Raw genomic sequence first — 26,725 nt, 5'->3', positions numbered from 1 at the left:
TATATTTAAAGAAAAAAAGGACCTTCAAAATTACCTAGTCAATCACTTAATTTTATAAATGAGGAAAGTGGAGACCCCAGTGACCTGGTCTCAGTCTCAGGGCTAATGAGACCTAGTGCTGAGCCCAGAACCTGGTGCTCCCTGTCCAAACATTCCATAAAATAGTTATTATTATTATTATTATTATTTTGCATGAAGTAAATAGGAGTTCCAATTACTGCCCTGTAATAAAACCCTTACATCTACCTTAGCCCTATTAGCTTTCTGGACAGTGTATACTTAAGGATGTTACGTCCTCATCAGGTTATCTACATCATTTCAGCTTCAGGTGGAAGCCTGTCTAACAGGTGACTAAAACATCTGTGAACTGAGCCATCAAAAGCTGCAGCTGATAACAGCGCTGTCACTCCAACATTTATGCACTTCGCGAAATAAGCCTGCTTTCCAGAACAATTCTCCAGTTCTATTCTGTTTTAAATGTAAATTTCTCTCTAAGCCCCGGTGGTGTCTTTCACTCAGTCCTCGCTTGGATTCCATGTCTGTAAGGGACGCGGCAGTTCGCGTCTGCGGGCGGGGGCTGCCCACGCTACCTGGTGATGTGAAAGGCGGCTCTGGCTTTTTTGTCCAGTTTCTGTTCGGGCGCTGGTTATTTGTACGCCTCTTTGGCCATCTCAAGACCCCGCTTTGGTCCCCATCCACCTGGCAGGAAGCCTGCGTGTCGTCCCTCACCACCACCCCCCGCCCCTGTTTGCCAAGGTACACGAAGCACAATCTGGTTCTTTTAAGTGCACGATGTCCACGTCCCATCCAGGACCTCACCCTGCTCCCCGCGCGCACGTCTGCTAAACCTGGATCCGAGCTCGGGAGTGGCCCGAGCCCCTCCCTGTCCCCTGGGTGTGCTAGGCCGCCGCGGAGCACGCACCTGCACATAGCTCGCGGCCGGGTGGCTTACCTTCTCGTGCGCGGACACGGTAGCCAGACAGCCCCAGGCGCTGGCGTGGGCCAGGAAGCGGGCGGTGCCCGGGCGCAGCCTCGCGCCGCTCTCGCGCCGGTAGGAAAACATCCCCGGAGGCTCTGGGGGCGGCCTGGCGCCGGCAGCGCCCACTGGGGGCGGCAGGTGCGCGTCCTCCTTGTGCGCCGATGCCGGGAAGCTCCGCTGCCAGATGCTGCCAGAGTCCTCCAGCATCGTGGGCAGCGTCTCCTCGGTGGAGGCGCTGTCCAGCTCCTCGTCCACCTCGTTGGTGACCGCCCAGGACACGGAGCTCACGATCACGTAGCCCGTGGCTGGGGACAGGAGGACGCAGCACAGCAGCCAGCACAAGCAGTGCCCTGGCCGCTGGCCTCGGCGCCCAGACATGTTGCAGAGCGCGCCGGCCCCGGGGACCGCGGGCAGCGCCCCCCGGCGGCGGACCCGTAAAGGGACCCACTTCCCCTGCCGCAAGTGCGCGGATGGGGCCCCGGGGCCACCCTGGCAGTCGTGCGCGTGGAGAGGTGGGGTTCCTGCACGCACTGCAGACCCGGTGCGCAGTCCTCACCGCGCGCGGGGCCCGGGGATGCGCTCCTTCCTCGCTGGTTGGCGCGGGTTCTGCAGCCAGACAGGGGGACGTTCAGATCCTGGCTCAGTGCCCTCCTCCACTCCCCAGCTATGTGGCCCTGTCAAGTCACGTAACCTCTCTGTGCCCGGTTCCTTCATTCAGAAACGAAGAAAATAGTATTTACATCATGGGGGTGAGGGATGGGAGGATGAAACGGGTTAATATTTGGAGAGCCTTAGAACAGAGTGTAGCGTGGAGTGTTATGTGCAAGGTAGGGATGGTTCTCTTCACAGAGGAGGGAGCTGAGCAAACGGTGAAGGTAAGATTAGCACCAAGTCCGTCTGAGACCAAAGGCCATCCTCTTGCTCTGTAAGGACCACGACCGTCTTACATTTTGCTGTGTGAGACGCACTGCTGCAATGTTGAGGGCCTTGCCGCCAGTGCACCTAAAAGCAGTATGACATTGTTCACTACATATAAACTACAATAAAGAGGAGGCAGCACCCAGAATGTAGCCAGTATGGGGTGGCAGAGGATTGTATGAACCCCCACCATTTAAACACATTTTCTAACTTTTTTTAAATTAAATATTTTTTAGGGCTGCACCTGCAGCATAGGGAAATTCCTGGGCTAAGAATCGCAGCTGCAGCTGCCAGCCACAGCCATAGCCACAGCCACAGCCATGATGGATCTAGGCCACCTTCTGTGACCTATGCCTCACCTTGTGGCCAGGTTCTTAACCCACTGAGCTAAGCCAGGGATCGAACCCCTATCCTACCTAGTTGGGTTCCTAACCTACTGAGCCACAACAGAACTCCCACATTTTCTTATTGATGGAAATTTGGCATGGTTCCAGTAATCAAGTTTTATGAACAGTCTTGTATTCTGGTGTGTTGGCCTCTTGCATGCCCTGTCCCACTTCCTCTCCACTTCTCTGTTTTCTCCAGTTGTTGTGCGTAACCAGCTGATGGCAGTGCAGACAGCCCCAGCTCACCTCATCAGTCCACACGCCCCTTGCTTTCTGCCTCCGCCTCTGTGCCAGCTGCCTTGTGGGACACGGAGTAGGGTTCCCCCTGAGCAATGTGAGAACCCAGGAGTGCTGAAACATGACACCCCATTGGGACAACCTTTGACCAATGGGTGCAAAAATACAGAGGATAAACACTCCCCTCTTCCAAGTCACAAGTGGATGATTCTTTCCTTTCCTTTTTTTTTTTTTTTTTTGCTCTTTAGAGCTGCTGCACCCATGGCACATGGAAGTTCCCAGGCTAGGGGGTCCAATCGGAGCTACAGCTGCTGGCCTATGCCACAGCCACGACAATGCCAGATCCAAGCTGCATCTTTGATCTACAACACAGCTCACAGCAACACTGGATCTTTAACCCATTGATCGAAGCCAGGGGATGGAACCTGCATCCCCATAGATACTAGTCAGTTTTGCTTCTACTGCACCACGAAGGGAACTCCACAAGTGGACGATTCTGAAGGTTACTCTACACAGTTCCTCAGAGCATCTCCAACAGGATTTGAGCCCCTGTTGCTCACAGTGGTAACCAGCTCAATGATGCAGCCTCAGAATGGCTAGAGTGACCCCTACATGCAAGTCCTCTTAATGGGCTCAGTTCCTGGGAGGAAGCTGAGCTCAGGCACAGGTGCATACACACAAGCATTCTCTAGACTACATACCTGCAGCGGAGTTGTGGGTTCTGGGGTACAAGTATGTTTCATTTTGTTATATAATGTCACACCAACTTTGAAAATCATTTTACCAATTTATTGCTACCATCAGTGTATGGGAGTTCCTACTACTCCATATCGTCATCAGCACAGATTGTTGAGGGGTTTTCTGACCTCCACCCAAATCCAGTGGATGAGTAATGATACCCCATTTTTATTTTAACAGCTAATATGATTGATCACCTTCTCATACATGTATTGGCCAGCTGACATCCTTTTTTTGTGAAATACCTGTTAATGTCCTTTGTCCATTTTTATTGGGTTGCCTGTGCTTTTTTAGTATTGATTTGTAAGAATTAATTGTATTTTCTATACCAGGCTCTCAGTGTACAAACAGGTCACAAACTGCCATTGGCTGGTCGCAATGGTTAATTTCATGTGTCAACCTGAATGGACAAAGGGATCCCCAGATAGTGGGTAAAACGTAGTTTCTGGGTGTGTCTGTGAGAGCGTTTTTTTTTTTTTTTATGGTAAAAGATTTTATTCACATTAAAGATATCATTCAACAAACAAAAAATTAGTTTGGTGTATCAATTGCCCCAAACTTTATTGCCATTTTGTTTAACCATAACTGTGGAAGCTAAATGCATTTGTATGCTCAATATGGAATTATAAAACTAAAATGTCAACTATTTTCTTCTTTTCTTTTTTACCAGAAAGCAGATTCATCTGACGAGGTAAGACTCTTTCTTTCGCCTGAAAACGTAGCAATTAAATATGTATTAAAATGCTAATCTGGATTTCCCTTTGTGGTCCAGCAGGTTAAGAAGCCTACTAGTATCCATGAGGATTCAGGTTCAATTTCTGGCCCTGCTCAGTGGGTTAAGGATCCTGCACTGCTATAAGCCTGTGGTGTAGGTCAAAGATGTGGTTAGGAGCTGGCATTGCTGTGACTGTGGCATGGGCTGGCAGTTGCAGCTCTTATTGGACCCTTAGCTTGGGAGCTTCCATATGCTGCAGGTTGTGAGAGCATTTTTGGAAGAGGTTAGCACTGGAATCAGACTGACTAAAGAAGATAGCCTTCACCAAGGTGCATGGGTTTCATCCAAACCTTAACGTCCTGAATGGGACAGAGAGGCAGAGGAGGGAGGATTTGCTCTCTGCCTGAGTCGACATCCGTCTGCCCTTGTTCAGCTTCTTGAGCCTTCAGACTCAGGCTGGGACTCACCACATTGGTCCCCCTGGTCCTCGGGTCTTCGAGTTGTCAGATTTGAGAGCCCTCCCCAGAAACCAGATCAGCTGGAACCTTGATCTTGGTTATCCCAGCCTCTAGAAGGATGAGAAAATAAGTTTCTGTTGTTTTAGCCACTCAGTCTGTGGTCTTTTGTAGCCATAGTAGCCCAGGCAGATGAATACAATCCACTTACTGAAATTTAGTTTCTCCAGGATTCTATTGAAGGTGATTACTATTGTTTTCAGGTGTTATTTATTATGACTCAATATCCTTCTGCGAGTCTTTTTGTGAATGTATATTTTCTTTCCTTTGAAGAAATACCTAGGAATAAAATCACTGGGTCATAGAGTAGGTATATGTTTAACTTTCTACAAAACTATTGGTCACGCACTGTTCATTTGTGCCCCTCAAACTCATGCATTGAAGTTCTAACCCCAAATGTAATGGTACTTTGGAGAATGGGCTTTTGAAAGGTAATTACGGTTAAATTAGGGTCTTGGGAGTGTAGCCATCATGATGGGATTAATGGCCTCATGAGAAGACAAAGGGACAGAGTTCCTCTAGACCCCAGCCCTGCTGTTATATTTTTAAATTATAGTTGATTTACAATGTTGTGTCAATTGCTGCTGTACAGCAAAGTAACTCAGTCATACATATGTATACATATACATTCTTTTTCTCATACTATCTTCCATCACTTTCTATCCCAAGAGATTGGCTATAGTTCCCTGTGAGGTCCTACTGTGCCCCACAGTATTTCTGCATTGAGGAAAGCCCATGGAAGGACATAGCAAGAAGGCACATGTCTGCAAACAGGAAGAGAGCCCTCATCAGGAACCCATCACCTGGCATTTTGATCTTGGACTCCCAGCCTCCAGAACTGTGAGAAGTACTCCCTGAGGTCGCTAAATTTTGCATGAGGCCCTATCACTTACAAAACAGGAGCTGTTTTGAACTAGGACTTGGAGACTTGGCTGAGTAACGTTTTCCATGGATTTTAGATTTGTTTATTGTAAACCATCCTGAACCATTCTGTGTGTGCTATTACAGAAAAGGAGCCCCCCACTAGCGCATACTAACAAGTTCAGTTGCAGGAAATTGGTCATTGGTATATGTACAAGCAGATTTGACTGGTAACGGGAGAAAACGGATTGCAGATCTGTTGCTTACATCTTACTTCCCACGAACAAATACTTTGTCAAGAACAGTCAGAGTCACGTAGTAAAAGGTAACAAAGCATGATTTAAAGTTTGGGGCTGGACCATAATGGAAAAGAAGAAAAGAAAATGGAGAGAAAGACAGGGAGGGAAAGAACTGAATTACTTTGCCGAACAGCAGAAATGAATACATTATAAATCAACTCTACTTCAATAAAATAAACTTAAAATGGAAGGGGGGGGGAGAAAAGAAAGAAAGAAAGAGAGGAAGGAAGAAAGAAAATTTGGTGCTGGAAATGTACAGATGAGCTCAGGATATCATCTCAAGTCAAAAAAAAAAAAAAAAAAAGAAGCAGCAGCAGCTAAAAAAGGACCAATGGATCATGTCAAAAGAGGCACCTTGAAAGGCCTTCCACTGTGAGAAGATGGAATAACTTGAGCATCAAAAAGAATAATGATGGCAATTTTAAAAAAACAACCCTTGGAGTCTCTGCTGTGGCGCAGTAGATTAGGGATCAGCCATTGCAGAACTGTGGCTCAGGTTTGATCCCTGGCCCAGGAACTTCTGAATGCCATGTGTGTGGGGGAAAAATTAAAAAACAAATAAACCACCACAACAAAAACCTGAACACACATTTACTGTACTTCCCAGCAATTGCCCGCCTGGGCATTTATCCCAGAGAAATAAAAATATATATCACCCCAAAAAACCTCTATGCACCACTGTTCATTCAGCTTTATGTGTAATAGCCCCAAACTGGAGAAAACCCAAATGTCCCTTAATATGTGAATGGTTAAACAAACAGCCATGTATCCATACCAAGGGATTGCCCCTCAGCATTAAAAAGAAACAAACTACTAATAAATGCAACATCTTGAGTGGATCTTAAGGGCATCATGCTGAGTGAAAAAAAAAAAAACATTCTCAAAGTTCACATCCTGTATGAATTCATTTATATAACACTCTCAAAGTGACAAAAGTATAGGGGTGGAAAACAGATGAGTGGTTGCTAAGGGTTCGTGATGGCATTGGGAAGTATGTGTGGCTATAAAGCATGAGGGAGATCTTGGTGGTGACAGTTCCATATCTTGATTGTGATGGTGGTTACACAAATCCACAGGTGTTAAGAGAGTCATGGAACAGGAGTTCCCATTGTGGCTCAGCAAGTTAAGAAGCTGATGCTGTCTCTCTGAGGATGTGGGACCTTGCTCAGTGGGCTAAAGATCCAGTGTTGCTGCAATCTGCTTTGTAGGTTGCAGATGTGGCTGGGATCTGGAGTTGCTATGGCTGAGGTATAGGCTGGCATCAGCAGATCTGATTCGACTCCCGACCTGGGAACTTCCATATGCCCCAGGTAGGGCCATTTAAAAAAAAAAAAGAAAGAAAATTATAGAAGTATACATCCCCACTGCAGCAATGTCAAATTCCTGCTTTTGACAGTGCAGTCGAATTATGTAAGGTATAAATAGTGGGGGAAACTGGCTGGAGGGTACATAGGTCTCTCTGAGTTAATGATTAGAAACAAAAGCTAAAAGCAAATCCTCAGTGATCATCACCAGAAGTTGTTAAGGCATCCAATTTCTCTGAAGCTCACAGGGTCCCCCTGCCAAAGTGGCACATTTTAGGGAGGCTCGTTCTGAATCTTTTCACTTCCACAGGGCAGGGAGATGTCTGCTTTCTTTGTTCCTGGATGATCCCTCAGGTTAACAAAGTACCTGGTAAAAGAATACATGCCAACCACTTAATCTGGGGACACATCACTACATTTTAGATGAAATTTCTGTTTTTGGAGAAATCTGCTGACAGAATGTTAGTGGGCCTCTAACTCATCATATGGAAATTTAGGTTCCAAGATTTATGTGGGTGTAGCTATTATTATTACATGAAGAAAAAACTGATGTGCTTCTCTTGCTGTAAGTACCACACTGACAATCAGTGAGGTGCCCTGGGGAGATTTCCACCTGTACAAGGTCTCATTCCTACTCCAAATTAATGTTTCAGAAACTGCTACTGCCTCTATGCAGCACCAAGAATCAAATGTTCATGTTTCTTGTCAAGATATGTTGCATGATGGCAGCGCTGTCAAAATGTCACAATAGGTGACTGTGGAATCTATAGTGATGATCAGGGTCTCACTGCTGCCTGGACAACCTTGAGTAGGTCATTTCCACTGGAAGACTGTGTCCCTCACAGAACATTTGGAATAATGATTTGAATTAGGAGTTTGGGATTAACAGATACATTCTACTCTACATAAAACAGATAACCAACAAGAATCTACAGTCTAGTACAGGGAACGCTACTCAATATTCTGAAGAGAATCTGAAAAAGAATGGACATGTGTATGTATAACTGAATCACCTTGCTGTGCATCTGAAAATAACACAACATTGTAAATCAACAACCCTCCAATATAAAATAAAAATTAAATTAAAAAATGATTTGTCAATAGAGTTGACCTTGACCAAAGGAGGTTAAAACTGATTATTTGATTCCTCTCTGTGTGCAAACCCTTTCCTAGGGCCCTCTCTCCTTTTCTTTGGCCAAGGTGACAGGAATACACTTATGCAAGGAGAGGCATCCCAACCTGCTTGTGTGTTTCCATTTCCGCCCTCTTGGCCTCTCGCTTTGCCAGGAGAACATGCTTGGGCTGGGCTGCTGGAGGGATGGTGGGAGCACAGAGGAGAGTGTTCTCACCCCAAGAGAGGTCATTCTAGACCTGCCAGACCCCACCAGCCAGTCAGGGACAGCAGATGGCTGAGCCAGCCCAGCCAAGGTTCGCCATGTCCAGCCCAGATTAGCAGAACCATCCAAGCGATCTGCAAGCTGGCAAGGGATAATAAATAAATGGCAGCTTTGTTCTCCTTCTCCTTTTTTTTTTTTTTGGCCATGCCCCATGGCATGCAGAAGTTCCCTGGCTGAGTATCAAACCTGAAACACAGCAGAGACAATGCCGGATCCTTAATCTGCTAAGAATGGTGACACTTTTAAGCCAGAGAGGACGAGTTTGTTACTCTGTGGTAGCAAACTGATAGATGGTGCCAGCAGAAAACAGCCCTTGCCACCTGCTCTGTGGATTATTTCTGACTCTTGGATAAAAATCCAAGTTGGGGGGAAGAGCTGAGCAAGTTCCTTTTCACTTTCCAATAGCAGAAGACCACCCGTGACCTTTAAACATGAGAACAATCTCTGTTCAGTAATGAAAGTGTCCAGTCCAGTGTAATAAGCACAACGTCAGGCTTCATTGAAGATGAGTGCTTTTCCCATCTCCCAGCTGAGAACTGTGTTCCCTCCCGAGGCCCTGGTAGGGGAGGTGGACGCGGGTGGATTCTTGGTCTCATGGGGGTGGAGGGTGGGCTCAAAGGGGGAGGGAGAAACAGAGATGAAGCCGCAGGGCAGGTCCCCTCTCATACCACTTTTCAAAACCTCCTGTGCAAGGCTCAACTTCTCGCCCACCAGAAGCCTACAGTCCAATTTTCACATGTGGGCACTGACTTCTATGGTTTAAAAAATACATTGTCACATGCAACGTACGCAGAAAAGCAATCAAAGAAAAGCAATCAAAGCAAATCTGAATTCTTGAAACACATTTTTTCCAAGGTCAGCATCTGTAGGGCCACCCGCAGACCAAGAACTGGAACAGATGAGGGTTGAAAAAGCCCCCTTCCTCTCCTCTCCATTACTACCCAATCCCAACCCCTCTTAACTCCTAACCCCACAGATAAACAATTGGAATCACTTTCTTGGATAACCTGAGTGGCCTTTTCAAGGATGGAGTGCCCTCTGCTAGCTCTCAGCTAATCAGTTTACCCCAAACTATGCAAATGAAATTCACTGTTCCCAGACCCATAGACTTTGCTATTGCCTTTGTTCCCTGACTCAGCCCCCCGCCTACTTAGATGTGAGCACATAAATGATAGGCAGTCACCGGACTGTGAGCCAAGGACTGAATGTCTCTGAGTTGTGTTTTTTTTCTTTTTAGGGCTGCACCCTTGGCATATGGAAATACCCCGGCCAGAGGTCAAATCAGAGCTGAGGCTGCCAACCGACACCACAGCCATGGCAACCCTGGATCTGAGCTGCATCTGTGACCTTCACCACAGCTTGCAGTAACGCCAGATCCTTACACTGAGCGAGGCCATGGATGGAACCTGCATCCTCACAGAGACAACGTTAGGTCCCTAACCGGCTAATCCACAATGGGAACTCCCTCTCTGAGTTGTTTTTTGACAAATAACCACTCCCAGTTTATGTAAGGAATGAGATGACATATTCAATGAAGTGATAAAGGCTCTAAAAGAGGATGACTTTTTAAACCACGAAAGTGAATAATTCTTAAAGAACCTAGTGACAGAGTTCTGATGTTCCTTTAAAATTTATGTCATGTCTTAGGTTAAAGAAGATCAATAAAATATTCTCTTACTTCCACTGATACTAGAAACCATCTTAAACATGAATTGTTAAATTCCTTCCAAGTACCATTATCAGTTATATAAAAATGGATCTGGTTTAACAATGAGCTATGCTTAATTTCAAGAGTCTTTAGGATTTTGCTTCCGAGAGGGGCACAGAGCATCAGCTCTATGTCCTCCTTTGTTGCAGACACTGTTGAATTCATAATTCTATCTCACTTTAAGAAAGATACCATGTGAACCAAGCAAAGCTGGGAGGCTTTAATGGACCTGTAAGTCTAACAGCGCTAGCAGATAAAGATTTTCTCTTCTGTTGCGGCGTCCGTGCTCACAGTACTTACCAAAAGACAAGCCAATACTTGGAGGAATGAGTTGTTGAGACAAGAAATAGTGATGTTATCCAGCAAGCTAGCTGATCAAGAAGAGGGTGGACTCATGTCCCCCCTTCCCTGAGTTAGAATTCAGGCTCCTTTTCTGCTCAGAGGGGCGGGAGTAAAGCCGACCATTTCCTGGTTCCCATCAGCCTCTGGAGGGGATGTGTTCACTTCTTCCTGCAGCCATCCCCAGGTGGGCCTGGTCAGCGTGTTTCCTGGCACCTAAACAAGGGTATTTTAGCTCAATGCTCATTACCCAGGAGGCAGCTTCCCAGAGATGGGCTGTTAGGTAGCATTTAAGCTTACAGGCAACCACCCTTTGGGGATTAATTTGTAATAGAACACAAGGGTTCTTCCCTATTACGCGTCCTCACAGCCTGAGAAGACCGTCCTACAAATTCTATTCCGACTGCTGCCCTACCCTGGGGGAGAAAAATACTACCATGGGTCTTTGACTATTTGTATCAGTTTGTATTCTGCACATTTTCTCTTTCTTTGAAAATGATTCATGTTTTTTACTACCAACAGGGTTTCTCAAATTTCTCTTAAGTCCCCATAGAAATACTGGGAAAGAGCCAAAGAAAAGCAACAGAAGCAAAGATTATTCTCTAAATCCAGTTTATATGATGCATCGAAACCAACTCTTTGAAATACACATAAACAAGAAACAATGCTACATCTATTATGTACCTATAATCTTATGAATATGAAAGTTTTAGTTAGCATTTACCATATTTTTAAGAACGAAAAAAATATTTTTGTTTCATGTCTTAGTCAAGTAAATTACCTTACATATCAGCATTGCTTTCCCTAAAATAAATATTTTCAGAGCTTTGGGATACATCTGATATGTGGATCACAAATTTTTGTCCATCTTTCAGGGTTATGAGGGTTTCTTGTCCCAGAGGCAGGCTGAGTTTGATGGTGCTTTCAGTGGCCTTATCTTCCAGCAGTACCTGGATGAGCTGCAGGGGGGAAAGATTTGAAAGCAAAAGATAAAAAAGAATTATGCTATTCCCTGCTACAGGACACACCTTTTGAATTCTTCCACCACACTCTCACCCCACCCTGGGACCCTACACTTCCAGGGGACCCTCATTATGCAGGGGACCACTCAGAGGCTGGCGAGGACTCTGTAGAAGGAATTGCAAACCAGGATGGTGCAAGACAGAGGGAGGGGCCCTGGGGAGTGGGAGCAGGTGTGCTCCCTTTAGGAAAAGGATAGGGGGCCTGTAGTCACGTGTGAGAGGAAAAACAACTGTGCCATTAAAGACATGGAGAGCCCAGATAAGCTCTGGAATGTCCCAAGGTCTTTGTGTGCTGATGCTCATCACCTTGGCTGCCTTCCAGATGGGCACTGATCCTGCTTCGAGAAGGCAGTTCTGAGTGACAAAATGGGCTCAAGTTTCCACACAGACCCTCCCTCCCTTCATCACCCATCAAATCACAGTAGGTAAGGGGGATAACCTGTGAAAACCGTCGTTGGTTATGTGAACACTCTACTGGGTAATAACAGACTTAAAGGTTCACAGATTCTGATGTTGGCTTTGGTGCCAGCTCTCAGAGAGTCGCCTAGTTGCCTAAATGGGTCTTTTTATCCAAGAAACAAGGATAACGTGCCATCTCTCCTTTAGCTCTGAGGGTGCCCGGAAGATGGGCAAACCCTTGGACATGATTACTTTCAAACCGCAAGAAATGTATTTTCTTGGTCTGATTTCTTCAATAACTCCCCTCCCCCACTTCCCCATAAGCTAACATATTTTGATAAAGATGTGCACAAGATAACTTCAAATGCAGGGTTAATGCAACTACATTTCTCACCTCTTCTCTCTAAATTCCATAACACCCATCACCAACTAATGAAAAGAAATTTTTCTTCTCTTTTTCTCTCAAAAGACAAAAATCCTATCTTCATCTTTACCCTATGACTGGAGAGTCACATTTTAAAATATTTTTGCCATGCTTTAATCCTTCAGTACACAACCTAAATTAAAAACTGTGTCGTAGGTTTTAAAGAGGGAGTGCCTGTAATTAACATCAGTGTGATTTTTCCTTTTATTCTTAAACATGCCTTGGCTTCTTACTATTTGGAGCACCGCTAGAATGGAGAAGAGCGACAGATGGATGTGGCCGTGGGGACTGCTGATTTTAGTTGTTACCTTAGGTGCAAGGCAGTGCTGAATTGTTCAAAGGCAGCCCCAGAGGTGCAGCTGACTGAGCGCTAACTTACGGCAGATGAGTGCAGATGGGACACAGAGGGTGTGCTTTTTGGTTGATGATGAGTGCAAATGCTGAATAATGAATGCAATGAAAATCAGACGGGCATTACTTTTTGGTGTTAGATTGTCTAAGTCATTATAGCTAATTCAGCAGGCATGCATGAGCAGAGACGGGTTTAATTAATCTCTAATGCATACTGCCTTGGATTATCTGACATTTATCTGCTTATATTGCCTTATTAAGTAGTTCAATTAAATATCTAATGTCTTCTTGATTTCCACCAATTAAATGTAGGTCAAACCCCATTGCAAGGAAGTTCAGAGTGCCTAGGGGAGTGAGCATTACGGAAGTGTTCAGATGAGGGGGTTTTGTTGGAGAAATAATAATGAGAACTAGGGTTGTGGGGACCTACTATGCTCTAAGAATTTTACAATAATTAATGTATTTAAACCTCATGACAGCCCTATGGAATTAGATATATTTATTTCCATCTTGTAGATGAGGAACAGATAAATTAAGCAACTTGCTCAAGGTTCTCAGCTAATAAGCAGAAGATGGGGGTATTTGAACCCAGAAGTTATGTACCAGAACTGCCCACTTATTTTCCCAAATCATCAGACTTGAAGATTTTTTCGTTTAATCCCAACTCACCACGTTTGGAATCAAAGCACCTGGTAGTAGCCCCTGGAGAGAGGGGGTGCAGGGAAAGGACAGTCTGGAGGGAGGATGTGGGTTTGGCCCCTGCTCTGCTGGCTATTAGCAAAGTAACCTTGGGTGCATGACTCAGCCAAGCCCTGGTGAGCCTCAGCCACGCCATCTGTGAAATGGGGGCAAGGACAGCACTGTCTTATTGCATTGCTGAAATGATGCCTCTAAGTGTCCAGCACACAGAGCCCAGCAGCATCTGCTTTCTGCCCTCTTCCAACTGTGGCCAAGAGGTAAAAGTTCAGGTCCTGTTGCCTTGGTGACCAAGGGGCATGTCAGCTGGTCTCTGGCCCCAGCCAGTGAGTGGGGACCTGCATGGGTGGGGGCTGAGTGTCCAGCACAGATGCTGGCTCCATGTGACTCAGGTGAGCTCCCACTGGCCCCAGGATGGGCTGTGTTCTCCAGAGGGTCAGGGGCAGGGAGAGACATTCTCCTGGGCACAGCCTGGCCATCCCAGCCCTTCTTCAGACCTAGCTGGCTTTCTGTCTGCTCACAGCCCAGAATCAGTAGCCAAGGTGAGGACTTCACTGCCCCCAACTGCTCCTCTTCTAGGGCCTCCCAGCACCCACCATGGGGTCCCTGATTGGGGACCAGGATTTCAGGTTTCCAGGCTCTTCACATAACCCTCTCTTTACAGACATGTCGGAATCCACAGCACCAGCGGGAGCGCCGAAGGCAGCTGGATGTGTGAATTTACTGTGTCGAGTAAGAAAACAGAGATGGAACAGAGACAGGGTTGGTGACCCTGAGAGAGGCGGCTCTTTTGTTCCTATTATTTCCGTCCAGAGCAGTGGGCATCTCCTCCAGTCTTGCTCAGTCTGTCCAAGTGCAGAGCACCCCAGGGAGCTTGGAATGGGGTTTGGTTAGAAGGAAGGGCCCTGGGAAGGTTCTGGTTATTCAGAGGATTGTGGCAAAGATGGGCTGTGAAGCAGTCAGTGGCCGTGACCTCGTTTCTCCCAGGTCGAGGTCACGCCTCTGCCTTCAGTGGCCCACGAAACAAACTCCTCATCGACTCAAAAGAGGAACCAGTGGGCGTGAAAGAAATGCTATGTGACGATGCTAAACTTCCAAATGTATATAGAAATTTTAGAGATGGTTACTGACAGTTGTTGTTAAGATTTTTTTCCCAACCAGCCTCCCTCCACCACCCACCAGCCCTCTGTCTGGTTCCTCTTCCCAGCGTTCAAGGTCCCATCACAGACCTCTGCAAAGCTGGGTCCTATTCTTCTTGGGGGCTGGATCTCCCTTGTCCCTCCTGGTGCTGTGGGAGCAGAATGGACTTGAGATCAGGCAGACCAGGCTCCCACCTCGGTTCTGCTGCCTACTTGCTGTGTGACTCTGTACAGCTCACTTGGCTTCTCTGAGCCCGTTTCCTCACCCATGGCATAAAAATGATAAGAACCAATATCCTGCAAGGGTGTATGGCTTTGAGATAACACAGAGCAAGGGAATCCAGGAGGTATTTGATAAAGAGCAGTTCTTGTTTTTAGATCTTTCAAGATGTACCCCAATTCCATCTTCTTGAAATCCTTTCTGTTCAGACTATTCAGTGTTTCAATGAATGCAGAAGCATTTTCAGTGCCTGCCCCACCTTTGAGCAGGAGCAGTGACCAGTTGCTCAGAAGTCTAAGCAGGCCAGGCCAGCTCAAGAAAGGCAAGGGACAGGCAATCCACACTTCTGATGGGACCGGGTAGGTCTCAGGGGACCAGGGACCTGAGCTGACTGGTGGTCACTAGACACACTGTTATCCTCTCCCCTGGCAAAATCAGTCAAAGCAAAGCTGAATCTAGAGTCCCGCATCCTTGCCTGGACCACGTGACCTTTGTGGGTTTCCTAACCGCCTGGTAGTTCTCATGTCCCTGAAAACACTGTGCCGAAGGTGGGCCCCCCGGGGTCTGTACCTTGTTGCCCGTGGCGGTGTCCACCAGGAAGCCTGGGACCCTGACCACAGCACAGCAGCTCTGGCTCCCAGGTCTCAGCGTCACCCGCAAGGGCTCCTCGCTTGGGCTGTCATGCTCCTGAGCTGGAGAGGATTCTGGAGGGTGCGTGAGCCCCTGGTCTGGCTGGAAAGGCCACTGGTCTTCTGGGAGCTCTTCCTGGAGGTTGCCCACGTTGTCCTCGTCCTCCTCATCCTCCTCTATGCAGGACTGAAGTATGTGAATCACATATTCCAAGAGCAGCAGATGAAACAGATGCCAGGAGCCTACGTTGAAATAACAACCCCAAAGGAGTGATCAGACAGACAGATGGACAAGTGAACAGATCCCTGTGAAATGAACAGCTTTTCTGGAGTGCTAAGCCTCCCTTGTAGGGGCTGATCCTGAGGGTCTCTGGCAGGGGCCACCACCTGCGTAACATCCTTCACTCAGAGGACCCCAGAGAGGTGGCTTCGGGATGGAAAGCTTGATGGTCTGAGCCATGAAAGGGAAGGCAAAGCCCAGCCCATGTGAGATGAGAAAAAAGCAACCCTTGGAGAAGGGGTGCTGTCCTCAGAGCTAGAAGACGTGTCCCTTGGCCTCCCAAGGTGGGCACGTGGGGATGTGAGGGACCTGCTGTGACATGTGTGGCTGCATCTCCTGGAGGGAAGTGGGTAAGGGATGCCTTCTCTCACATGGGCCAGCGAGGGTTGTCATGAGGGAGTTTGGGGGATGGGGAACAGGACAGAGCATGGCTCGGCTGAGTGCTCCAAATCCCAAGGCCTTTGTTTCCAGAAAAGAAAAGGATTATTGATGTTCAGCTAAAAACAAGGGTAGGGGGGAGATCTAGCTAATTCCATTTTTTTTTTTTTTCTTTTTAGGGCTGCACCCGAGGCATACAGAGGTTCCCTGGCTAGGGGTTGAATCAGACCTACAGCCACTGGCCAAAGCCACAGCCACAGCAATGCAGGATCTGTGACCTACACCACGTCTGTGACCTATACCACAGCTCCCGGCAACACCAGATCCTTAACTCTCTGTGCTGGCTAGGGATCAAACCTGCGTCCCAACACTGCAGAGATGCTGCTGATACCATTGCGCTACAGTGGGAACTCAACTAAAAGATAATTTCTTTTCTTTTTTTAGGGATACACCTGCGGCATATGGAATTTGCCAGGCTAGGGGTCAAATCAGAGCTGCAGCTGCCGGCCTACACCACAGCCACAGCCACAGCCACACCAAATCCAAGCAACATCCGTAACCTCACCACAGCTCAACGCATGATGAATCTCATCATCGACCTATGCCCCAGCTTGCAGCAACACTGGACTTTTAATCCACTGAGCGAGGCCAGGATCAAACCCATATCCTCATGGATACTAACTGGGTTCTTAACCCACTGAGCCACAATGGAAACTCCATAAGATAATTTTTTAATGAAGGTAAAACCATGGCCCATGCAGATATAAAATGAATGTATGTCAGAGATTTTATGAAACGCAATCAATGAGGGCATGAGTAAAATGTTGCAACTGATGAGAATTCAAAGCACTACATGTACAGAGACAGTAAAGCATGCCACTGACATTAACTTACAAATGGATGCCAAACGCAAATGTCCTCAGGACAGAAGTCAAATGCACCCACCAGATATGCTAGTTGGCGTTTCTGTGCAGAATAATCATTTGTATCATTACCAGTTTGATACAATTGACAGATCTGTAAAATAACTCAAAGACAGTGAATGTGGCAATAACCTCAGAAAGATGTGTTGATGCTTTTTGTCCACGTCAAAGCTTTATATTCTTTGATGGATCTTGGTGATACTGGCCCTGCGAGAGGCATGACCGGCTATGGAATAAGCCTGACCCACCAACTCCTGGCGTGTCTAACTTTGTGAAACCACCGTCCACACGAAAAGGAAAAATGAGTGTTGTCACAAGAGGGGCGAACAAATCTGACTCCGTATTAGATATTCCTTTTACTTGAACCCATGTATTCTGCTGCTTTTGCTGGGAGTTCAGAATATTGCCTTGAGCCTGCAATATACAGGAAGAGCTCATTCTCAAGGAACTGACCTTGAAGGGTATAGCTCTGCTTTGTGTTTGATTTTTAAATGTGTTTATTTAAAAAAAAATGTTTTAGGACAGTATACTTGATTTACAATGTTGTGTCAATTTCTGCTGTACAGCAACGTGACTCAGTTGTACAGACATATGTATTCTTTTTCTCATACTATTTTACATCATGTTCTATCTCAAGAGACTCAGTATAGTCCCCTGTGCACTTCAGTTGGATACTTTTCCATTCATAGAGATTAAAAGTTGCAGAACAGGAGTTCCTGTCATGGTGCAGTGGTTAATGAATCCGACTAGAAACCATGAGGTTGCGGGTTCAATCCCTGGCCTTGCTCAGTGGGTTAAGGATCCGACGTTGCCGTGAGCTGTGGTGTAGGTTGCAGATGCGGCTTGGATCCCACATTGCTGTGGCTCTGGCGTAGGCTGGTGTCTACAGCTCTGATTAGACCCCTAGCCTGGGAACCTCCATATGCTGTGGGAGTGGCCCTAGGAAAAAAAAAGGCAAAAAAAAGACCAAAAAAAAATTAAAAAATAAAAGTTGCAGAACAAAGAATAACATTTTTCTCATTGGAGGCTTACGGGAATGCAGTGATCTGACCTACGTGGACAGCGGCAAGAACAAAGGATGCCGGCACCAAGAAGTCTGCACCCCCTAGCCTCATCCGGCCTTTAAACATGCTTTGCTGAAACCCTTCAGGGAGTGTGGTTTTCTGGGCACAAGCCACCTGTGTCCTCACATGGCCCTGCAATAAACCTTCCTCTGCTCCAAACTCTGATGTTTCGGTGCTGTGCGGCCTCACTGTGGCCAAGCACACTTACTTGTTCACTTGGTAACAGTGAGAATACTCTGCCTTTAGCGGAGATAGGAAGACAAAGGGCAAAGCACCAACTTCAGGCCTGGATAACCTTCCGTGGTTGCACCTGAACTCTGCCCTGGGCAGAGCCTCAGCATAAAGCCCTCCCTCTGAGCTTCCTCTAAGGGGAGCCTTATCATGAATGGGGTCACCTCTGCAGCTGCTCACTGCCGCCACACTCCAAAGAGCCTCAGTGTTTGCAGAATGGTCTAGAATAGGGTTCGTCTCCTCTTCCTGCTCCGTGGACCCGCAGCCAGGGTGTCGGGCAGCCCTGGGGCAGGGATTCCTCACTCTGACTGGTGTGTGAGCTTATGGGGTGGAGAGCTGTGTGTCCATGGCTGGGTGTCCAGTGCCCAGGAAGGTGCCTGGGGCTTTGCAAGGATGCACAAAAATCTGCTGAGACGAGTGACCCCCTGGGTGAGGCTGGAGGGCTCAGTGGTGAATTTCCCTCCCCACAAGACTCCTGTGCTGCGTCCAGGTCCCAGCTTGGCAGATGTGACTTTCCCCAGCACAGAAAGTTTGCAAAACAGATTCTGCTTTACTTTCCACCTTCTGCACATAGAAGGTTTTATCAATTGTTCTTCCACCTTGCACACAGTGGGGATTTTATCAATTGTTCTTCCTGAAAGTTAAATCTGACGGCCCTCAAAGAACTCATTTTCCCCCTCTATCTCAGCTGGGAGACAGAGAAAAGGGGGTGCTCGGGGCTTTTCTTAGAATGTCCACAAGGACACAATTCAAACCCAGGAGAGGAGTTCCCTGGTGGTGCAATAGGTTAAGGATCCAGAGTTGTCACTGCTGTGGCTCAGGTTGCTGCTGTGTCGAGGGTTCAGTCCCAGGCCCAGGAACTTCCACATGCTGCACGTGTGGAAAAAACAAAAACAAAAACAAACCCCCCCAAACCCAGGAGACGTTTCCTGCTTGTCAAATAATGATGGCAGGACAGAGGGAGGTGTGGTCCCACTGTCCTATCATTATAAAAAGATGAATATAGTTTTGTCTGGTTCTCTGTGTCTGTGCCGTATTTTACATAAAAAGGTTAGAAGACGATGAGTGGGTTCCATATAGCAAAATGGAAAAGACTCCTGCTGCAATAACATCTGTGAAAGGTAGAATACAACATGCCATGTGTCCCTGGACTTACCGAAGCTGTCTCTGTGGCACAGGGTCATAGCTCTGCTCACAGCCGTGAGAAGGAAATTCCATCTCAGCTGGAAGCTGGCGGCCAATCTGATAAACTCCTCTTTGCTTCTGCTTGGCTGTTAGATTTTTTGTGAATAAAATTTAAAAAAATGCTGGGGGTTATGATAAAAATCAAGGATTACATGGGTGATGCACAGGCACAGTCAAGTAGCCAAACGGGGACAGGAAGAAGGAAAGACAAGGACAGAGGAGGCCCTGGCCTGTGTCACATCTCCCGCCATCTCCCATGGAGATGGTTCCAGGCAAGACCCTTTGAAGTTGGGGGAGAGAAGGAAGGAGGTGCTAGAGTGGCCCACTTCTTTTTCTAATCCGACACAATCTGTAAAAAGAGGTCACTGACAGGGAGCGGCAGAGGAACCTCGCAGGCGGACTTGCTGAAGCCTCCTTGGCAGTGGCTGTGGAGTCTGATGCGGTGGAGAAGGGGCGCAGACTCCCACCGTGATGGGAAGGAATGGGCTGACTGTGGAAAGCTCACAGCTGGGCGCTGCACCAGCTGTGTTATCTAAGGCCTAGAAGGTCCACCTGCATAGTGGAGTCAAGGTCCTTTGACAGCCTCCGTAGCACTAAGCTGGGTATCCGAGTGTAGACAAAGGATCTCCCCACTAGACTGACAGCAGCCTTGGGATGAATCATGAAGCCACAGTCGCTGAATTTCCCAGCACAGGTTGGCAGGAATCCCTGAGCCTCTCCTGCATCTCCTGCTTGAGGAGTGCCCACGGCTCAACCGCAAGTCTCCGAGGAAGAGCTGCAGAGCCCGGCCTGAAAGAAGCAGGTGCCCTTTCCATGCTGGCCTCTCCTCAGCCCCCAGCGAGAGCCCCCAAGGACCGACCTGGGCTCTGGGTAGGTGTGGACCCCACCTGTAATGGAGCAGGACCCTATGCAGCTTCTAGGGGAAAGAACTCTCCCATCTCGCAGTATCCTCTAAAGCACCCAGGTTATAGTAGCTCAAGCACATTTCCCGAGTTTTTCAGATGTTGCAACCACCACCACATGGGAGAAATTAACTACCTGAGGATCATGAGCGAATAACCCCCAGACCTACTGGTGCCTAAGGATTGATCATGTTGACTGCCCTGTTGATAGCCAATCAGAGAATCGAGCTGATCATATACCCTGGGACCCCGCCTCCTCTCCCCGCCTTCCTTCACCGGGCCTGTAAAACTGCTTTGCTAGAACCCTCTGGGGAGTTGGGGGTATTCTGAGCATGCATCTCCTTGCACGGCCCTGCAATAAACCTTCCTCGGCTCCCAAATCTGACATTTCAGTTTGTTTGGTCCCACTGCGTGGGGCAGGGAACCTGAGTTGGTGCCCCTTGGCAGTGGCATCCTCCCCCCCATGACTTGGGACCACCTGGCTCCCGGCTCTCAGGAGGAGCCTCCTGGCATCCAACACACACAAGAATGGTTCCTAAAACCATCCAGAGAAGCAGCTGTGGGTCGTCTCCATGCAAACCTCACTCGTGGACCAAGAACATTCCCGAGCTTTCCTCTGCACCTGCAATACCTCAGGTTGCTACATTTAGAAATTACTCTTGGGGAGTCCCCATCGTGGTGCAGCGGAAACAAATCCAAATAGGAACCATAAGGTTGTGGGTTCGATCCCTGGCCTCACTCAGTGGGTTAAGGATGTGGTGTTGCCGTGACCTATGATGTTGGTCACAGATGCAGCTCGGATCTGGCGTTGCTATGGCTGTGGTGTAGGCCAACAGCTGCAGCTCCGATGTGACCCCTAGCCTGGGAATCCCCATATGCCCCAGGTGTGGCCCTAAAAAAAAAAAAAAAAAAAGAAAGAAAGAAATTACTCTTGGGTCCAAACTAGGGAACGAAGTGAAACATGACACAGCCGAGCCCTTCCCTCCACTGGCGCCACCAGATGCTGTCAGCTGAGGCTGTGAGTCACCTCGGACAAGCCTGAGGCTTTACATTTTAACAGTCTGAGCATTTCATTGATGATAGTCTGTTTTTTTAATCAGCCAAGCTTCTTTACCAAAATAAGCCCTTCAAAGGCAGGCAGTTACAAAAACACCCTTTTTCTAAGATGCCTCGCTTGTGAAGGCTTCCAGGTGTGGCAATGGAAACATTTGTGTGACGTGGCCTGGGATACAAGATGAGCCGGCGCTGCTTCGGGGCAGGACCAATACCAGAGGGCTTCATGCGTTCAGCCTGGGTAAAGCCGAGGCTGCATGAGTGACCCACACAAGGAGCAGAGGATGGAAACCTTCATCCTATTGAATGAATGGGTGTCTCCCCAGCTCTCCGACCGCACGCATTACCACGGGTAATCATGAGCTCTGCCAGGGATCCGGGGAGGAGGGGGGGAATCAAACCACACGGGACCTGGGATGACTCTTTCCAAGGAGCAAAGGATGGAAATAGACACCTGCCAAGGCTTGGAACCAGCTCTCAAGCTCCTTCCTAAGTTTTCTGGGGCAGGAAGAAAGGGGACAGGAGGCTTAAGGAGAAGAGGCGAGTCCTTGTCCAGGCCCAGGCCCTCCAGGTACCCCCTCTCTGCCCCAGAGATGTCTCCCCTCTCCCAAAGCAGTCCCCGCCTTGCCCGTGTGCCTGCTCTGTTCCTGCCATCCTCTCTTGGGAACAGGGTCTCCCTTTCTCAGCCGATTTTATCCTCGACGCCCATCACCTCCCCGTGTGGCCCCCTCCCTCAACAGGGCCTTTTCCAGCTGCTGCGGCCTTCAGAGTATGAGGCCTCAGGCTGGGGGCCCACTGGGTCCAGGGTACTGGGGTCTCCTCCGAGAGCATTTCTAGCTCTTACAGGGTGACTGCCAGTGCAGATGACAATGACAATCAAGCCAAAGCACCTACTTGAATGGAGTCCCAAGTGACATGGCCAACAGAAGGACCAAATCCACCCACATCCCAAACCAATTCATCTTGGCTTTTGTGAACTCAAGCCTGATACTAAGTGCTAAGCCCCCAGGCAAGCACTGTCCCCAAACAGACCCATCTTCCCCCTAAACACTCCTGCCTGGTACACACGCATCCACATGCACACACACTCATATGCCTCCTCACGTACACTTGTGCACACACACACACACTCTCACTCTCACACACAAATGATGTGCCAGCCTCTGAGTCACAACCTGCCCATCCTGAACCTTCATGCCAGCCTGGACACACCTGCGCCCAGAGCTCTAGAGAAAACCCTTTTTCTTTGTACCAGGTCCCAGGCACTCAGTGCTAGAATGTGGCTAGGATGACCAACACCTACTTCCTCTCTTAAAAAAAAAAAAAAAAATCAATCATGGCTTTGTACCTGGAAGACAAATACTTGGAGATTTGAAGACAGACAATTCAGGAACACACTCAGGTCTGTTGACATGCCCAGCAGAGAAATTAAACTGCTTAAACCTATCAGGAGACAAAAACAACACAAAAGATGGTGAGAGCAGTGTGGCGGGATTTCTCTGTAGGTATTTGTAACACCCACCGCAGCCTCGCAGTCATTTCCAACACAAAGCCTGCCTGCCGGAGCTGGATGCGTCACCCCAGGTCGTCTGGTTCAGAGCTCCCTGGCCTTGCCTTCTAGCAACCGCCTCTGCTACTTGTTGAAATGGGAAGACATATTTTGAAATAACAACTACACCTTGTAATTACACAGAACCCGGCTTCAGTGAGCTCACTGCATGATACAGACATGACCTCACCCATCCCTGCTGTTTTCATGAAAGGGGTGGTTTGTTCAAGTCCTTTAACTGACGATGGACATCAAAGCTACCGAGAGAGGTTAGCAGCCCTGCCTGGGGCTACAGACCCGTCAGTACAGACCTGAGGGGCGGAGCCCGGGTGTGGGTGAGGCTGGGACTCGGGACCCCACCTGCGAAGGCAACACTGAGACTGAGACGAAGGACAGCCTCCGGCCTCCCCACATGAGTGGCACCACATGCCAAGCAGGGTTTGGCAAATCCAGTGGGCTGCTATGGCCCAGCTCAGGCTTGGTCAGCCTCTACCTAAAGATCCTGCAGGGTCATCTCAGGCACCTGCCAGCCAGGTGTCATCTCTCTGCTGGCTCTGAGCCCTCCTGGAAGGACACACAAGGATGCCAACAGGAGCTCAGGAGCCCTGAGCAGCCTCTTGGACGCCTTGGGGAGAGGCCTCCCTGGCTTGGGCTGGGGGTGAGAGGAAGCTTTGGGTGGCTACCTGGGATTTTCGGGGAAGCCAGTGGTCTGGGAGCCCTGAGCCTGCTCGGTTAGGTGCTGGCTTTTCGGCTGCTCGTTTGGTTGGAGGGGAGGCCCTGGGATTTGGGGTAGGGGAGCTAATCAGGGACAGGAGCGGGGGAGGGGCTACCCACCAACAAGTAAGGATCTATTTTATTCCTTTAAGAACTGGTATGACCCGACCACATCAGCCCTCCCTTAAGGTCAAGGAAAGAGGACGGGACAATTTGCAGTACTTTACACGTTGCCGAATCCACGTATCCAGGTGGTTGTGAAATGCCGAGGTGGTTCCATATGCCAGCCCCCTGTCGGGTGGGCCAAGACAAAGCCCACGGCCCACACCTGAGGGGGCTCCAGGCACTGGGCAGGGGGCAGCTTTATGCACACTGACCCCTCTCAGCAGCCTTCACACTAAGGCTGAGAGACTGGCCCTGAGGCTGGGGGAGTTGGGGGTAAGAGGTGTGCAGCCCCTCCTGAAGCAGCTCCCATCTCCCCAATGGGGGGATGCCTGCTCTCACTATTGTCCCCTCCCAGTGACCTAAAAGTGCCATGGGCCAGCTCTTAGTGCAATGGAGATTTTTCCCTTAAGATTAACTACAATTGTCAGGCAGTGTTGGGGCCCAGAAGAGGTGACCCCAAATGTGCCTCAATGGCATATTGGTTAATTTAAATTAAAGTTACTTAGGAAACAGCCAACACCAGAGGGACTCTGACCCACCCCTCTGCCTCCCTGAAAACAGGAAATCAATGTCCTGTGTGAGCAAAGCCCTCCCTGAACCAGGGCGTAAAGAGACACCCTTTGGCCAGAGATGGGGCACTGAGCCCAAGAAGCCTCTATAAACACACCTGCTGCTTCTTTCATTTACTCCCAAGCCCAAATGCTGTTTAGCTTCTTCACTAATTGGGCACCCCGAGCCAAAGTTTCTTTGTGCTGTCAATTCCTCACACATATATTGTTTCTTGGTGTAAAAAGCAGAAAAGCTGCCTGTTTCAGCCACTTCTTAGGCCCTATTTCTCTGACACCTATGTGCACGTGAACTGAAATTTGCTTTTTTTTTTTTCCTCCTGTGAATCTGTCCTGCATCAATTTTATTACCAGTCCAGCCATTAGAACTCAAGATGGGCAGAGGGGGAAACGCCTCCCCCCCCCCAGCCCCCATAGCAAAGGGCAAGAACACCACATGCCACTTGTTTGGAAAGTAGTGGAGGCACCCTGGTTAAACTTCACGTTGTTAAAAATAACACTTGGTGGTTCTGATGGCAGTGACAGCAGAGGCTGGCAAGGCAGAGCACCGAGTCAGTCCAACTTAGGACCCTAGAGACCCTCTGAGCACGTAAGAGGGACTCAGGGAGGGTTTCCAAAGGAGATAAGAAATGCTGTCCAGTGGCAGTCACACTTGGCAAACACGTGCCAGAACCTCAGGGCAGGTCCTGGAAAAGGTTTCCCCCTGCTCGTTCCTCACCAACTGCAGGAAGAGGTGTATGAGCAGATAGATTATAATGGCAAAGGGGAATGTTCTAGGAGTTCCTATTGGTGCTTATTAGGTTAACCTGACTTGTATCCATGAGGACATGGGTTCAGTCCCTGGCCTCACTCAGTGGGTTAAGGATCCAGCCATGCCATGAGCTGTGGCACAGGCCGGCAGCTGCAACTCTGATTAGACTCCCTAGCCCGGGAAATTCCATATGCTGCAGGTGTGTTCCTAAAAATAAATAAATAAATAAATAAATTTTTTAAAAAAGAAAGAGGAACATTCTAGGAGTTCGTGCTGCGGTGCAGCAGGTAAGGAACCCAGAGTGGTATGGGTCACCGCAGGGGTGTAGTTTCCATCCCTCCATTGCTGGTGCAGTGGGTTCAAGGATCTGGCATTGCCACAGCTGCGGCTCGGATTCAATCCATTGCCCGGGAACTTCCATATGCCACGTGTGCATCCATAAAATTAAAAAAGAAAATGAGGAACGTTCCAGTTTTATCAGGAAACTCATACATTCATGATGGCCAAGGCAGCCACACTAACGTGGCAACCAAGCAGCTGCGCAGAAGCTTACATTTCATCTCCGCGTCCTCCTCCAGGTCGTCAGCGCTGCTCGGGTCCCTGGGCAGAGCCTTCTTAGAAATACCCAAAGTGCCCCGATGGATGATGGCATCTAGGTCTGACTTCAGGACGCTGACCCTCCTGCTGCTTTTCAGCACCGTCCTCATGGTCTAAAGACGTTGGAAGCACATGACGTGAGAAAACCTCGTCCTCTTACTTTGGCCTCATCCCCGCCCCTCCCTCTCCCCCTTCAAATGACCAGGGTGTTGTTGTCGAAGAGGAAGAAGGGGGGAGTTGGGTGGTAAATCACCCACTCCGACTGAATCGTAGCTGACAATTAAAGTGTCTGAATTTCACCCGTTCTAGAGCTGCCTTACTGAAAGGTGGCGTTTAGGATGCTCCTGCCTATGGTGCGTGGTGAGCCTGGCGGGTCTCAGTCCCCTTGGGTCCTCCTCTCCCGGTTCCTTAGTTTCTGCACCTGCTCACGGAGCCTGCATTCTCCAGAGTGGGAAACAGTGGGTGACTGAGGGAGTGCAGGGCAAGGATGCTTCTGGAGAAGCACCAGTGTGGGTGGACGTGGAGGGCGGCCGCGGGGACTCGGAAGCTATCCTTCTTGTTTGGTAAATGGCTTGTGTGTGTGGGGGGGGGTGTGCGTCTGCAGCCTGAGCTGGAAGCCCCAGGCAGGTCGGGATAAAGGTCGAGCTGTAGGGCCAGGACGGTCAAGGTGAAGGTGCCCAAAGCTGATGGGCTTTGGGTACATCAGGGGAAACAACCCGGAGGAACCCGGGTCTTCGCAGAGTTCTGTGTGGGGAGGGTGGAGATGGTCAAAGGGCAGGCCTGGCTGGATGCCCCCCCTGGCTGGGGGCTGACTTGGGGCAGAGGGACAGTCCCAGGCTCTGTCCTGACCTGCTGCCATGGGATTTCAGAAATCCCACCCCCTGGATTTTTTTTTTTTTCCTTCTCGCTCTGTTTTTTGTTTGTTTGTTTGTTTGTTTGGGGGCCACACCTGTGGCATATGCAGGTTCCCAGGCTAGGGGTCAAATCAGAGCTGCAGCTGCCAGTCTACACCACAGCCACAGCAACGCCAGATCTGAGCTATGTCTGCGAACTACACCACAGCTCACAGCAACACAGGATCCTTAACCCAC

At 48.7% G+C, this 26,725-nt stretch overlaps 2 protein-coding genes across 2 annotated transcripts in view; both read right to left on the bottom strand.

Moving 5' to 3' along the window:
* CREG2 (cellular repressor of E1A stimulated genes 2) overlaps nucleotides 1-1,357 on the bottom strand; it is a 53,507-nt gene extending 52,150 nt beyond the window's left edge. Inside the window, exon 1 of the mRNA XM_047779189.1 lies at nucleotides 953-1,357. Within this exon, the coding sequence (XP_047635145.1) occupies nucleotides 953-1,357 (405 nt within the window). The remainder of the gene's footprint in view (nucleotides 1-952) is intronic.
* A 9,821-nt stretch (nucleotides 1,358-11,178) lies between these two features.
* RFX8 (regulatory factor X8) overlaps nucleotides 11,179-26,725 on the bottom strand; it is a 67,438-nt gene continuing 51,891 nt past the window's right edge. Inside the window, exons 11-15 of the mRNA XM_047779188.1 lie at nucleotides 25,591-25,747; nucleotides 22,641-22,735; nucleotides 19,309-19,423; nucleotides 15,218-15,519; nucleotides 11,179-11,355 (exon numbers count right to left, since the gene is read on the bottom strand). Of these exons, the coding sequence (XP_047635144.1) occupies nucleotides 11,179-11,355; nucleotides 15,218-15,519; nucleotides 19,309-19,423; nucleotides 22,641-22,735; nucleotides 25,591-25,747 (846 nt within the window). The remainder of the gene's footprint in view (nucleotides 11,356-15,217; nucleotides 15,520-19,308; nucleotides 19,424-22,640; nucleotides 22,736-25,590; nucleotides 25,748-26,725) is intronic.

This window comes from Phacochoerus africanus, chromosome 5 (assembly GCF_016906955.1).
Source record: "Phacochoerus africanus isolate WHEZ1 chromosome 5, ROS_Pafr_v1, whole genome shotgun sequence".
In the NCBI taxonomy this organism is placed as follows: Eukaryota; Metazoa; Chordata; class Mammalia; order Artiodactyla; family Suidae; genus Phacochoerus; species Phacochoerus africanus.
This window is presented reverse-complemented; position numbering and strand designations above follow the sequence as displayed.